The 15,294-nt window shown below is 38.3% G+C and overlaps 3 protein-coding genes across 5 annotated transcripts in view; all 3 read right to left on the reverse strand.

Annotated features, from left to right (window-relative positions):
* Positions 1 to 15,294, reverse strand: part of LOC136412835 (putative leucine-rich repeat-containing protein DDB_G0290503) — a 47,917-nt gene that overhangs the window by 21,375 nt on the left and 11,248 nt on the right. The window lies entirely within an intron of this gene.
* Positions 1 to 15,294, reverse strand: part of RpL15 (ribosomal protein L15) — a 161,544-nt gene that overhangs the window by 17,524 nt on the left and 128,726 nt on the right. The window lies entirely within an intron of this gene.
* ed (echinoid) overlaps positions 690 to 15,294 on the reverse strand; it is a 100,844-nt gene continuing 86,239 nt past the window's right edge. Inside the window, exons 3-16 of one of the 3 annotated variants that reach the window (XM_066396013.1) lie at positions 14,862 to 15,136; positions 10,147 to 10,329; positions 7,823 to 8,005; positions 7,372 to 7,553; positions 6,545 to 6,834; positions 5,824 to 6,142; positions 5,494 to 5,671; positions 4,870 to 5,438; positions 4,591 to 4,821; positions 4,353 to 4,536; positions 4,074 to 4,294; positions 3,463 to 3,613; positions 2,255 to 2,418; positions 690 to 2,079 (exon numbers count right to left, since the gene is read on the reverse strand). In XM_066396013.1, the coding sequence (XP_066252110.1) occupies positions 1,873 to 2,079; positions 2,255 to 2,418; positions 3,463 to 3,613; positions 4,074 to 4,294; positions 4,353 to 4,536; positions 4,591 to 4,821; positions 4,870 to 5,438; positions 5,494 to 5,671; positions 5,824 to 6,142; positions 6,545 to 6,834; positions 7,372 to 7,553; positions 7,823 to 8,005; positions 10,147 to 10,329; positions 14,862 to 15,136 (3,337 nt within the window). In that variant the 3' untranslated portion in view covers positions 690 to 1,872. Of the gene's footprint in view, positions 2,080 to 2,254; positions 2,419 to 3,462; positions 3,635 to 3,855; positions 3,895 to 4,073; positions 4,295 to 4,352; positions 4,537 to 4,590; positions 4,822 to 4,869; positions 5,439 to 5,493; positions 5,672 to 5,823; positions 6,143 to 6,544; positions 6,835 to 7,371; positions 7,554 to 7,822; positions 8,006 to 10,146; positions 10,330 to 14,861; positions 15,137 to 15,294 lie in introns of those variants that run through there. The other 2 variants (XM_066396012.1, XM_066396014.1) reach the window with 2 other exon arrangements.

Raw genomic sequence — 15,294 nt, forward strand, 5'->3', positions numbered from 1 at the left:
GACACCTGTTATCATACGGTTCAAAAACGGGTCATTAGCTTCTCATTTAGAGAGTGCTTTGAGTTCGTGTGGCACCCAAACATCGAATTTACTAAAGTATCCAATTTATTTTAAATGGTTTCTGACGCTTGATTTTGATACGTTTATATGGCAGCAATCTCTCGTCTGATTAATTGACGATTTAAATCTATCAAAGCCTGTATTTGATCTTCATCAACTCCACTTGGCCTTCCTGAACGCGTCGAATCTTTGGCAAACCAGTCTTGACACTGCCGCAGTTTTAACACGTTATACCATACGTGTCACATAACTTCTTATGGCTTTGTGTAGCGTTTTTTCCTTTGTGGAAGTAATGTAACAAAATATGTCGAAAATTTTCATTACTATTTTCAGTTTCTGAATCGGTGGTAAATAAACAACTTTTGCAACAATTTAAGGCGGTTAAACTCACTCAATGGAAATAAGCGCAACGACTTTATGGAAAGGCCGATTATTTCGGGACCTATTTATAAGCCGACACTCTATCTCTTCAGTAAATTTGAGCTAAATCCGGGGATTAAAAGCCCAAAAGTCGGCGTCTTCTATTTAGAAATGTGGAGTTTTAAATATGCTTAAATAAGGCGGAGGGGTTACGAAACTCAAATAATCATCATCGAGTATGGCCCGAAGAAGTGAACAAACGACTCAGGTTTCCTCATTAAATATAGACATTTATTTACAAAAACTAAAAACAATCGTGCTCAAAAGTGTAATTCTTGTCTGTATATACAACCTTAAAATTATCTCCGGCCTTATTTACTCTAGAACTTAAGCTAAATAGTAAATTATAATAGTCTTTTGTGTCTTATATACAACATCTAAATATACAAAAATAAACCACTAAAATAATAAATAAATCTCTCAATATCTCAATCGTTTTGCGCGTTATTTATACAATCATAAAAATATCTTGAAAAAGAGTTTATTTTACATACATTTACGTATCTGCTTCTGCCTCTCCGCGAAGACACAGAAGAACTCACAAAAACTTTGAGATCAGAAACCTAAAATCTAAAAATTTTCAGTGTTCCGCGAATTTTATATAAACAAAGACATTGTAGAGAGCGATTCGGAACTACGTTAATTACACGATACGAGAATTGAACTTGGTTACGGTGAAGATTTGCATTTGGCACAATGATGATGATTAATTATAAAATGGGTCAAAGTACTTCAGGCACAATAATAGACAACAATTAAATCTTTGAAGGTAACAGAAAAGTACTCCACGGTTTATGGAACTAGCATAGAAGATGCACGAATTGGTTAAAAACTCTCAAGTTATCGAGTACTTTGCTGGAACGTAGTGTATCATAAAAATACCTACAGGATGTAGGATTCGCGGCTGAATCATTCATCCTGTAGCACAGGAAGTTACTATACATTTCAGTCAGAATGATCGTTTAGGACCTTCTCCTGTCGAACGGCTAAAACCTAATCTTATAAAAATATTTTGTACAGTCACAAAATGAACATAATCATTAAACAAATACAACAAAAGCACAACAATAAGTATTGCAATGAAAATCACATTCCTTTCGTTTATAAAATTCGTCTCATTTTAAGTATACCATGCTGGGACAACTTTAAGCCCTTTAAGGAAGCCTCTGCGGCAGCGGAACAAGACAAATCCTGTTCCGGGCTGCTGTTGGAGGTTCCGTGCGGCTTTTCCATTTTTAAGGTTGCCCCAGCCTGCTCTAAATTAAGTACAAAAATTTACACATAAAACGTGTAAACTGCAAAAAGACTACTCGTATTATACCAGTTGAATCCGCAAATGTCCGTCTACAAATGGCAAAAGATTTTTGGACGTGTGACCCCTGAGTCAGAATCCTACACAATAATCTCACGAATCACTCTGCGAGTGCGCGAATTTGGGGTGGAATACCCACTCTCCAGAGACTCCTCATAGGCCAGGGACATGTGCTGAGGGGGTGGGGGTGGTTTGTCATCATCCATTTGCTCCATGTAGGGGTCGGGCAGCCCCGGAGCGTCTCTGTACACCGCGGGGGATTCTAGGCGCTTTTTAGGCTTGTGCACCTGGAAAAACGACACACAAGGGCATATAAAAAGAGTCAAATCATCAAATGATTATGCTAAAATCACACTTAGCATACGCGATAAAACGAGGAAAGCCCGACTTCATATCTCCTCGATTGCGATGAAAATCGACTCGAACCTTATTTCCACGTTAGTTTTTTTATCTAGCACCTACCTGCGCATAAGGGTCTTGGTGTGTTTGAGGGAAGTGTGCGTAATCATCGTGCCCGCCATATTGGTCGTATTGAGGTCCGCCATTAGCGGCCATCTTTAATTGCCAGAGGGAGTCCTGAGAGTCGACACTGCCATTACCTTGGACAGTGGTTGTGTAACCGGCGTCTGGAAATGTTATTATTAAACGTTTTTAATTTGTTTTACGTAGCCAGAAGATTCATGAATCACGTTAAAAATTAAAGGGTGCTTAATGCATCCCGATTATCAGTATATCAAATATGACAGTTTTAGTAGATCGCCATCTTGAACTTCATTGAAGTTCACGACTAAGCAAATCTCCTTTTTAAGGCCCCGTGACCCCAAAACTCTTAAAGATTGATATAGAAATGTGACACTAAAAATCATCTCATCCGAGCAAGTTATAAACGTCCAGCAACATACAGGGTGTTCTATAAAAAAATAACTTTCCAGTGAGCGAAAACAAGCAGGATGATAGAGTTTCATCGAATATTTGGCAATTCCTCATATTGAATGCTCATCGTTGAATCTGTGTAACTCTAAAATTGTTAGAGGTGGATATAGGTAACACCTTATCAGAAATCTCCTCCTTGAACTCTAGGTTCTGCATATCTGAAAATCTACAGCGTGTTCTATGTTGGAAAGTAGATCTTTCGGCGGCTGCAAGGGCCGTGCAGTTGAAATATTTCACAATTCTGCTGCCGTTGAAGGCTAATTTTTGAGTCTCTAAAACCCCGAAATGGGCAGAGAGGCATATAGGGATACGAACCAGGAAACTGGGTCATATTCAAAAAATAGTTCAATTTTCAGTCCATGAAGAGGAGGTGAGTAGATCGGAAATTTTTGGCAAATACTATGTGGTAAAAATTTATTTTTGAGGCTCTAAAACTCTAAAACAGTTAGAGATTGATATAGAAATAGAATACCAGAAATCGTTCCCTTCAACTGGTGTTTCTAAATATACAGGGTGTTTTATGGAACAACTCAATCTTTCAGTACGTGAGGAAATAAGAGTGGAATGATTTTTTTAGCCAATTTTTCTGAACCGCAGACTGTAAATATGAAAAAATATACAGGATGTTGTATTAAAAAAAAATAAATAAGTTTTTCAGGGGCAAGGAAAGAATGGCTACAGCCATTCAATTTTACTGTTCTTTGAGGCTCTCAGGCATTTATTCCAAGATTTCTCACCTAAATAGTTCCAATCGTTCCTTGGTTCCCCATAGTGTCCGTAGCCGTTTTGTGTAGCTGCATATACGGCCTTATGGTCCTCTAAAGCCATTTGTAGATCTAGGGCTTGGTTTTCCAGACCCGGTGCATAGTAAGGTGGCGGGGCCTGGTTCTGGAACAAAGGTGAATTCAGCTGTAAATAACGGGTTATTAATTATAGAAGAGTAAAAAGCAGATCCAAAGCACTACTACAGAGAAATTAATGGATTTGAGTACAGATACTTTTGAATGAAATCGGAAAATAGTGCCTTGTAGCTGCTTCGCATTTCAAGCAGAGCATGCTTAGATTCAAGTACAGGGACGTTACAAGTCTATAAAGTTCATACGAGTCTCCACAAACAACCATGTACTCACAATTATTGGTCACTCTTTCTTCAGAGTATCCATTTCTTTCTTATAGGGGAGCGTTAAATAAATTATGAAAAATTAAATATTGGAAGGAAATCAATAATGATTCTTTTTATAGCTGTGACGCCACAAATCCCACTCTCTGGATAGTTCGATTTATCAAAATCTCAGAATCATTTTGCACACCAGATACAAATAAGAATCATATAAAGAGGAGCTTTTACCTGTTGCCCATTCCCACTAGAAGGAATAATGGTGGGTCTGACTGAATCCATTTCCAAATCTTTAGCTTGCTGGGCCTTTTTCCCATGTTGGGCCCTCTTGCAACGGCAAAACACCAACAGTAATCCTGCGCTGATTAAAAATAGTACACAGGTCACTACAATGGCTATCAGTGTTGGCGTGGTCAGGGCCGAAGCTTCATGGAGAGGACTGCCATAGCCCACTGAAAGTTTTCGATTAATATTATTTCTGTTATTGGGGGTTCTGGAGAAATCGCTTACTTTCTGCTTCAACAAATTCTCCACAATGATCATGATGAGTGCGCAGGCAAAGTTTTACTCGAAGTCTCGGACTGTACTCGTCAACACCTATTGGTTCGTCCATGAGCGATCTGGCATTGCCGTAGTTTCTGCCCATCATCTTGTCTAGGCTTGTTTCTTTGGCTGTAGGCACCATGCCTGAGACCTGTTACAAACTGTTATGTAGGAAATAATTCCATAAAATGCGATCTTTCCTTACCTGAAGTTGAAGTGTGTCGATGACTTGCCAAGCGGTAACGGGATGATTTTCATTGCTCACAGTCTCAACTACAGCTTCCAAAGGCAAACAGGTGGCAGGCACAATTATTGAGATAGAATTGGATGTTTTGTCGTAGGCTACACGTTGAGGCATTGGGATTCTATCAACTCGAGTTGTAGCCCGAATATCATTAGAGTTTTCCCCTACTCCTTTGGTATTCAAAGCTTTGACCTATAAAATCAGTAGGTCACGCTATGTTGCAACTAGACTAACACTCACCTTAAATAAATAGGTTTGGTGCTGGTCCAAATGGGACACATTGCAGGGTACGTTTTGCTGACAATCCACTTCAGCCCAGTCGCTGTTCTTGGTCACTGGACCACATCCTTCAACAACAACGTCATTCTCCCCCGAAACCTTCTTATAAGAAACGAAATATTTGGTGTTGTAGACCCCTCCATTGAAACCAGGCTCCCATCCCAAGGTAACATAAGTAGGTCCAGTATTTAGAGCGGTTAGTTTATTAGGTCTTTCCGGAGGCCCTTTAGGCTGCAATCGAATTTTGGTCTCGGTTTTGCCCAAACTATTAACCACCTGGCAATTGTAGTCCCCATAATCCTGCTTCTGGATGTGGGACACTTTTAAAACACTAGTATACACATCATCTTCATCAGCGGTAGTTTGCACTACATAGTGAGCTACAGAGGACGAGTGCAGGGGGTTGATGTTGTTACCAAAGAACCATTTGAATTCGGGTTTGGGGTAGGCTTGAACTCGGCATAGCACATCAGCGGTTTCAGAAATGTCGAAGGCGACTTTATTGTAGGGGTGCAGCACTATTGGTTCATCTATAAGAATTTTTTTGTGAGGTTTTGTAGGTTTTTTTAAAGTAATGAATCGTACGTTCAATTTTGAGGTGCATGGTGGAGTCAGCTCGTCGAACTTCGTTCTCGAAACTGCAAGTGTAGATTCCTCTATCCGAGGGGAGAAGCTGATTTCCATTGGGCCTGGCTCTACCACTAAATTTCAGGACGCTCCGTATAGTGACTGCTCCATTTGGATCTGAGTACTCCGTTTTTACCTTGAAGAAAAACGTACAGGAACTATGTAATCACGCAGACACAAGAAGAAGATTTAAAGAAAGAAAGAAATTCAGAGATTTATGCAAAAATGGTTGCAATTCACTGAGAGAATATGAAATAATGGAAATGTAATTTCCTCATAGCGACTTACCTCAAACATATTGGCGTCAGCAGTTAACTCTTCTTCGTCCTTCAGCCACCTCACAACAGGGCGTGGTTTACCCCTAGCGCTACAGGATACAGAGAAGTCGTGGTCTCCCACTTTCTTTGTCTCTAAGGGCTTCAGTTTGTATTTGAAAGTGGGGGGTTGGTGCACCTCCAGATCAACCGAAGACATTTCTCCTGGTCCCAATTCGTTGTGAGCTTGGCAGTTGTAGGTTCCTTCAGCTCCCAAATTGGCATTGGCGATGGTGTACTTAGAGCCAGTTGCTAGGATGGTAGTCTCGCCATCTAAATTCAATTTGAACCATCTGGAATTGAGAGTAATTGATTAGCTATCTTTAATCTAAATAACTCTGAAATGCTAATTTAAACGAGCTGTACAAGTCACAAAAAGGAGCTAAACGTCCCTTTTCCATGTGAGACAACGGCGACATAAAATGTAATAAATTCAGCTACGAACATGAAATTTACCCATAGACGTAGGTTGAAATTTTCATGAAATGTTGACATTGTGAACGTGTTTTAATGTATTTTTCTGTAGAATAACAAACATATACAACTCACGCGATGTAATAATTTATTTTACGCTGTCAGGATTGGGACCGACGGTGTATTGGAAAGGTGTGAATTCGAATGGCAGTGTGCATTTTTCATAATATGAAATTCTCTTTCATGGCCAGCATCGACTTAATGGAAAAAACTTTTCTTACTTGTATTGGGGCGCAGGCCATCCAGGGGGGGTAGCGACACAGCTCAAAGTCACAGCTCCGCCCTCGGAAACCACAGGCCTGTTCGGGGAGATCCTGGATCTTCCTGGGCGATGTCGCACTAAGAGAGCTACAGAGGCATTGCCCACCCGCTCCGATTTGCGGGTTCCTTGGCCCGAAGGGGAGAGGAGATTGACTGCTCTGCATATGTAGGTTCCAGAGCTTTCTGCGGTTACATGGGAAATGCGGAGCGTTTCCCCGGACTGGCGGAAATCTGGTTTTCCTTCTTTGAGCTGGAAAAAAGGAGGTAAAATTAGCCTGAGCTAGGAGGTAAGGTCTTATGTTGAGCGAGTATGCAGGTTCATGGTTTGCGTTTTTTTGTGCTACTGTTAACAGAAATGACCTGAAATTTTTGTCAACGACGTTAAAGACGCTATTGGCAGGGGAAGAATAGGCTCTATTAAGTCCCCTAAGATATGCAAAAAAGTGATAAAAAAATGTTATCACGAAAGGAAATATGAAAAGTAATGGATGAGGGACAAATAATGTGACGAAATTGTTAAAAATTTGGACAGAGAAGTGATTACAAATTTGTCAGAGGAAAATAATTATTTTGTGATTCATTGCTGAACGGGTAAAGCAGGGTGAGGAAAAGATAAAAAAGCTAAAAATTGCGAGGGAAAGGAAGAAAAAATTGTTTTAATGAAAGTTGATTGTGATCATTCAGAGCCACCAAAACATCATAAAGAAATCCGCAAAGCGAATTAAAACCTTCAAATGTATTATTTAACCACGATTTATGGATTTATTTATTACAAAATGGAACTCACCCATTCGACTGTAACTGGACTGGGATTGGCAGTAACATTACATTTTATATACACCGGCTCCCCTTCTTCGGCTTCTTTGGTTTTGGCTTCCAGAGTAACAATAGGAGCGTAAAGGACGTCTAAGAATATATCTTGCTCCCCTACTTTTCCCAAACCATTGTCAGCGCTGCACGTGTATTTTCCTTGAAAAAAAATCTGTGTTAAGCTCGACAAAGCAAACGAGAAAAATCCAATTATATATCAGTTTTAATAAGCGTTGTTAGTGTTCAGAGACAATTATTCCGACAGGAAAAAGAAAAATCATGGAGCTCATTTCTTTGCACGGTCACGCATGAATAAAACGAATCTGAAAGCGAAATATCGCGATTCGATTTTCATTAAGTTTTTGTCGAGAATGAAATGAGCCAGCAGACAACCGATATTGATAATCAGCTACGAAGGTTTTTCTTACCAGAATCCTGGATGGAAACCCTGCGGATTTCATGATTATAGCTGGAACTTATGAATCTGCTATTCCTCATCCATCTAACTCCCGATACTTTAGGCTTCGCATCCACGTTGCACTCAAGGGTTGCTTTAGAATCCCTTTCGATGCGTAACGGGTTTTCCGGACCCACCACCACTCTGGGAAAATCTGGAAATAAGAGAAAAGCAACGTCGTAAATAAATTCATTTTCGACGTGATTTGATTAATGCTCAATACATTGGCCGAATTCTGTCTTCATCAAAGTGTAAATTTTAAATTTGAGTGTCAGTTAAATTTAATCAACTGTTAAACTTTTTAGTGCCGGCTCCGAAATAGGAATCTTCCCATTGAATAAATAATTCAGGAAAGTCCCTACGGTTTAGAAGTCTCTTAAATAATGATCTCATCTTGCTCGGATCCCCTTAAGTAAAAACGAGGCGCTAATTTAGTGACTATTTTCTCTGGAGCAGAAAATTAAATATCATTAATTCTTTGTCATAATGAACGATAAACTTTAATTAATATTGTTTGCATAACTCCCGTTCCAAGGGGACGAATTTTGTATTTGTGAAAATGCCTCATTTTGTGTTGGATTATTAAGTTCAATTTGTAATAAAGAAAATAATATATTTCTGTTTGAACCCTGGCAATGGAACATTCTCTCCAGGCTATTGATATTGGGTCCTTTGTACGGGAATCATTTAATTGCCAAAGGACAAACACATAGAACTGATGCTTTGTTTTTGAGGTTCCACGCAAACTTTTATGAAAAATGTATTTTCAGACTGGAAGCGTTCAATATTCAGTCCAGAGTTAATTTCAGCTGCCAATTTTCAGGACACGTGTTGGAAGGAAAACTGTTATCTAGGTTGGGCAAAACGTGAAAGTTACGGAAAAGTCGAAGCTTTTCGCTGTGAAATAAATATTGTTACATATACATTTAATTGTTAGTGAGGAATTTAGTTAATCTTGCAATAAACAACTACACCACTGTTTTTGTTCCACGGAGTTTCAATTATCATAAAAGTGTTTTGTTTGGATTATTATTCCATTATTAAAATGGAAACTGCTGTGATTCATTCCATTATTGTTCTGAAATGAAAGTGTGTCCAAATATTGTCTTGGAAAACAGACCGCTTTGTTTGGGACATGGATTTTAATGTCTATTGTATAAACTAGCGGCGACGGTGAAGGCTGCAAAATAACATGTCTGTAGGTCTCAGGGCAGCCGGGGGTTCAATAGAAGCTGGACAACTTTGAGCAAATTTCCTATGAAGAAAGTAGAATTAGAATAATGCTGAAAGCTCTACTTCCCGCCGGTCGACGTCCCGTAGAAGGCAGAAGACGTCAGAAACAGATATGGAGTTTTCTCGATTGTCAATCTCCGATGTGCTGACGGTCATGTCAAGAAACGAATGCAGCCTGCGGAGGTCAGCTTTTAAATTTTGCTGGGGAGAAGCTATTAGAACGGAGTTTTAAGTTGATTTTCAAGCGTCTTAAAACGCCCTGAAGCCCGAAAAACAAACGTTTATGTTATCAAATCATCTATAGAAAAGTAGAGGCTCTATAAGTCAGAGATGTGCACCTTCCTTAAACTTTAAATCTGGAAGTGCACTTAAATGTGAAGGATATGAGAAAAGAAGGAGGAAATGAGAAAGTAGATGGTTTCTTAATTTTGAAGCTTTTTGAAAAATTGTCGCATCCCACAACTCTCTACAAGCAATAAAATTTGCACTTTCCTTACGGCGCTAGGTCTATAGGATTCCGCACTTGCAAGAAGAGCGGGCTAATGGACATTAAATGAATGTGAAACAAGATTTTCTGCTAGAATTATTAAAGAACTTCTAACATGTTTGCCGCAAAGCTTTGAATCAACAAATTTGGAGCAACACTGGAGTTTTAACAAACTTCTCCGTTGATTCGTTTACACAAACGTTACCCGCAAATCCACCGAATTGGAGACCATAAAACCTCCCCGAGCTTACTGGCTTTTAACCAAACTTAAGTACACACATATAGCGTCCTACCACAAGTTCTGCATTTAGCTACTAACGCAAATAGCGAACTGCATCTCACGAATTTCAATGGAAATTAGCCCTCATCAGTATCGATATACTAGTTGAAACCTGCTATTGTGCTGATTATAAGGCTTTTCTACTCGGCACTAATCAAATGACAGTGTTTGCCAGTCAATCATCCCGGTTAAATGCAGCCTGTCTATGTTAATTTTCCTGTATTGGACCCAGATACGCATTGCAAATTGCCGTCATGAATACTTGTATCAATTCAACTTCCTTGTTAATACGTACATTGAACACTTAGAGAAACTGTGGCTTTCAGTATTTTGTCTTGGGCCAAAGCTCTATTCCAGACTTCGCATTTGTACACAGCTTCGTCGTCGTCCTTGGTCGGAGTGATGGTTAAGGTGGCGGTGGTGGGTTGATCTCGGGATCCTCCGTTTTTCAATGCTGCCTCCAGGGGATACATTGAACCTGAAACAATGAGCGAAATTCATTAAATGCGCCATGAACGCAACAAGTTGACGTAAAACAAGGCAAAACCAGAGAGGATATACCAGTTCTCGAGTATTACGTTCTTGAAAGCATCGTTTTTGCTCCTTCTTTGTGGGCAAATAACACGAATTTGAATGAATTTATGACGTACATACGCTCAAAGAACCCTCCATGTTAAAGTAAGTGGGTTGAAGAGAATGCTAGTTTTATCTCGAAAAGATAAAAGGGAAAGGACGTTATTTTGTACAGTGCGGGCTTTAATGAGATGCTTTTAGTACGTTTCTAGGAGACAATAAAAACTCCTGCAATTTTATTTCTACTATACCGACTTCGTTAATGCTTTCCTATTAAAGCCTATATTTACGGAGGGGATGGCTCTCAAAGGTCTTGGAGCTTAATCGGCCGCTTTCTTTACCTTAAAACAAGCAAAACCGTCGTGTTTGTAAGCAGAAGCCACTTCCATAAACAGGACTTTTTACAGCAACGGAAACGCCAGTAAGGCGAAAAAAAGACCTGCATAATTCAGGAGTGCGAAAACTTATGGCAGGAAAAAGGAGACGAGATTACCATCCGAGCAGCAAAAGAGACTCTCTTTTATACCGGGTCTAAAGTTTCGCGTAGTGGTTTGTATCCCGCTTCTGGCGTCTAAAATTGGCCCGGACACTTTTGCTTTATCAATGGAAAGTCCAATTTAAAATGGCCAGCGAAGAGACTTCACTTTCTTCACTGCTAACTTGCTGAGATAGTGAATCGCTTAGTTCCAAAAGGAAAAAAAAACCTTATAATGAAGCTATACCCTCTACTTTCAGTGCCGCAAATGTTCAAGAACGTGTAAAATCAGGGTTGTAAAACTGCTGAATTTCATCGATAATATTAAAGTAAATTGTGTGATATTTGTGTGGAAACTGCATGAATTCAAAGAAAACCCAATAACGGAACGGAAAAGTACATGGTAAGAGTTAAAAATTTGAGAGAGAGAAAAGTGAGAGTATTATTATACGTAGAGCAATTGTACAGGGTGATTCAGGTTTTAATCGGGAAAATTTACCAGACGATAGATCTCGGAGAAATAATGAAAAAAGTTTATATGAATTCGTACGTTTTAAAGATTCGTAACCGAAATGCAGAGTGTAAAACTTTCAGATAAAAAAAAATTATTTCACAGCTCTCTGTGTTTTTTAGATATTAACTTGAAATTTTGCAAGTTTACTACTATTTAGAATCTACACGATTTGACTTAACAAGTCGTTATGAGAATCAACGGGGTGCTACTTTTTCGAGGGTCAAATCTCATTTTACTCTCTTATACTTTTTTGTTAGGTTTATGTTGATGTTATGCCCTGATCTTCAATTGCCGATGTTTTGAATTCGTTCTTCAAACCTTCTCCTACTAGTTTGAAAAAATTCCCAATTTTCATAAAATTTTTGACAATAGCTGTAATATAATGTATTCAGGACCTACACGATAAATCCTTCTTTAGCACTTGCTTCCTTATTTCTTATACGGTAATAGTTGGAGTTTTCGAATTGAAATATTTCCATGTATCTAAGTCTGATCCACATAGAACTGAGCCTTTCTAGTTGCGAACATTTCCGAACAATGAAAGAAGCTTTCCACATTTTAAAGCCTGGAATAATTTGAGGCTAAAACGGACAAAATTTTTGAAAAGTTGTGGCTTTGAAGTTCACGATATGGAAATTAACCATAAAGTTTTTCAGACTATTGAAGCATTAAAAAATATATATATGCAGTCGGTTCTCGAGATGTTTGACTTCAAAGTTGAGACTTTTAAAGTACCTTACTGCATAAAAATTCAAACTTTGTATTCTCAATTTGAGAAATGGAGAAAAGTCAAAATTTTGTGTATACAACGTAAGTCTTTTTTTTCTAAAGGTAATTCCTTAATCAGAATGTCCATTATTCGGGACATATTTTAGCAAAGTACGTCTATTGACATTGTTACATTTCGAATCTTAGTCTTTCTGATTTTTGAATTTTGTAAAAATTCAAAAACAAGAAAATTGTGTTTTTTCTTTCTGGAAAATTTAATCTTGCACTGATATAAAACAAACAAATAAATTCTGACAATTAGAATGCAAGAAAACTGAAAATTTGATGATTCTTCATTACTTTTCTCAAACCAGGTCCACGGATTTATTTCAGTTGTTCAAAGCCTCAGGATCGGAATTTCAGTAGATTTTTTTAGAGTTTCCTAGAGGCTTTTTCACTTCTCTGAGAATTTTTAAGGGATTCACAACAAACAAAAGACTTCGTTAACCTCAGATAACATAATTGTAACGAAAATATGACCAGTACCGGTTTAAAAGCGGTTAATAATATAAAACAGCAAAAGCCCAATTTAAATGCAAATCGGCGTCAATATTTACATTTATAACGAGCTAGTTCGCTTTGGATCTGCGAAATTGTCCAATTGTGATTTAAATTAATTTTTTAAGTCCGAAAAGGGGTTGTGCTGGCAATTTACACTTGGGAAAACAATACTCGGATTAGCGGCGTTAATGGCCAAACTGATCGGGTTTTACAAGGATCGTTTGCCTGATTTATTACGTTTTATGATGATTTTTGTGGGATTTTACAGTCCTGAAATTTACTGACATTTTGATAGATTTTGATTGCAAATCGGTCTGAAAGTGTTAATTGGGTTTTTTTTTTTGGCAAAACACGTAATCCCAATCTTGATGAAAGACCGCGAAATTTGATGCAGTTCTGCTGCATTATTCGCCAGTTTCGGGTTTACAAAACGATTTACACAAGCTTAAACGAAAGTAGGGAAATCCTGCAGGAATCACCAGTAATCCACCCTTGACACATTCCCGACCCTAATTGCCGCTGCAATCCCTAAAAACCCGCAAGAGCATCAATAAGTGCTTAAATTACACAGCTTTACATCGTCTTGCTCGATCGAAAACTGCTATTCAGCATCAAAATCTGCCTTTTTCACCAAGGGGTTAAAGATGCCTAACAGTCTTAAGAATTAAGGAGTCGACCTGTATTTCCCCCATCACGGTAAATTAAACAGTTGGTTCCCCATGTGAAAATTCGGCCCAGGAAAGAAGCCTCTTTGCTAATTCAAGAAGATAAATTAACCTGATGGGGTTTTTAAGAGGTTTGTCTTAAATAAGAATAGAATTAACGTTTAAGGTGGACTGAATCATTCATTCGCTTTAATTAATTGAAAATTAAACCAGTTAATAACTGCAGCGTTGGTATCTTCAACAATCTATCTTCTCATCGTTTAATTACATACACAAATGATAAAATGAAGTATTAAACTGCATTAGGAAGATAAAAATCGTACTATGTAATCGTGTTGTAATACAAAATTCAGTTCAAATGGGAATTCGGGATACACTTTTCCATTTGGAAATCGTCCGGAAATAATAATTATTAATGAACTCTAATCGATTGGAATTTAAATATTCAATTTGAAGGTGCCCCAGTAGACTACCAACTTCAAGAGCCTTTCATTATACTCGAAGCAGTGTAACTGGAGTTTACCATGAATATTTTACATATTTATTATTAAACACGAAAAACCTACAGGATGTCCTATTACATTCAATAGATTTAGTTACAGCATTTTTAGAAATTCGTGGGAAAAAGGAGAACGCATAGTTGGATGATGCAAGAGGTTATAGACTCAGGAAAATGTAATCTAGACCTATTCATGGAAAATTTTTAATATAATCAATCATCATCACTGCTCGTAAGCGTCTCAAGTAGGTCCCTTATTCCGAAATTATTCGATGTTGGGGGATTGGTTTTGAGAATGCTTGCATGTGTGTCTCTTTATGTCTCTCTTTTACCCTTAAGAAAGAGATCTAAACGCACTTTCTAAATGACCAATCCTGACCCCCTCGGAATCATTTCATTGAAAATTGCTTCATCATTCCGATGCTCAAAAGGGTTTGCTTATGAGACTATTTCCTTCTCGAGACTAAATTGCTGTTTAATCTACAATAGAACCACGATTTCGAATTTCACGTTTTTGTCTAAAAACCAGACTAAAATGCTCGTTGAAAGTGTCGAATTTTCCTATTGTTCGTTTAATTTTATTTGCGATTTCTTTCATCTGCCAAATCTGATATTTTCGTAATGCGCTATTAAAAAAGCACGAATCAGTCAGCAGAGGAGTGCTTAAAGCAAAAATGTCTCTTGAAATGCTTCATCCTAAATCTCCAAGAAATAATGTTTTAAGGTATAATAATTCCAGCAAAGAACATCCATTCCCATTCTGCTATGTGTCTTTTCCATCTCAAGACATTCCCATTTAAAATCAAACAACCTGGCGCCGAAACTTCATCTTGAAAGTTAGCTTTAACAAGCTTTTACACTATATTAAGCCGCAAGTACATTCATTTTATATTAAGCCTGGAGCGACTTCACCTGCCTAGAAATAGAAAGAGCAGCAAAAGATAATTAAACCCGACTTACAATAATTTAAAAGCATATAGGACCTAAATTGCATAATAAATTCAAGACATCTTACCTTCTTTGTACCATTTCACTTCCGGGTCTGGAGATCCCCCCACAGAGCTGCAAGTTAGCTCCTGCCGTTTGCCTTCAGTGACTGTTACTCTGGACCCAGGAGCGATTTGGGGAGGCTGAGGAGGTGCCAGAACAGTCAAAGAGTAGCTTTGAGTGTGGAGGTTTTTCCCGGAGCCCCCGGCTTTCACTTTGCATTCAAATTTCCCATCATCTCGGTCATAGGAAACGTTGCTTATCAGTAGATCATAGATCCCCTCATCGACGTGGTAGTTCAGCCTGAAAAGAGTTTTGAACATAGAATAAAATTTTCGATGTAATAAAAGTTCGGAGGACATTAAGTATTCTCACGTAGGACGGCACAATGGACAGCGAACGTGACAGTCTATTACGAAAACATGAAAATCTCGAAAGGATTTTAATAAAAATTCAGCGAA

This window comes from Euwallacea similis, chromosome 13 (genome assembly GCF_039881205.1).
Source record: "Euwallacea similis isolate ESF13 chromosome 13, ESF131.1, whole genome shotgun sequence".
NCBI lineage: Eukaryota > Metazoa > Arthropoda > Insecta > Coleoptera > Curculionidae > Euwallacea > Euwallacea similis.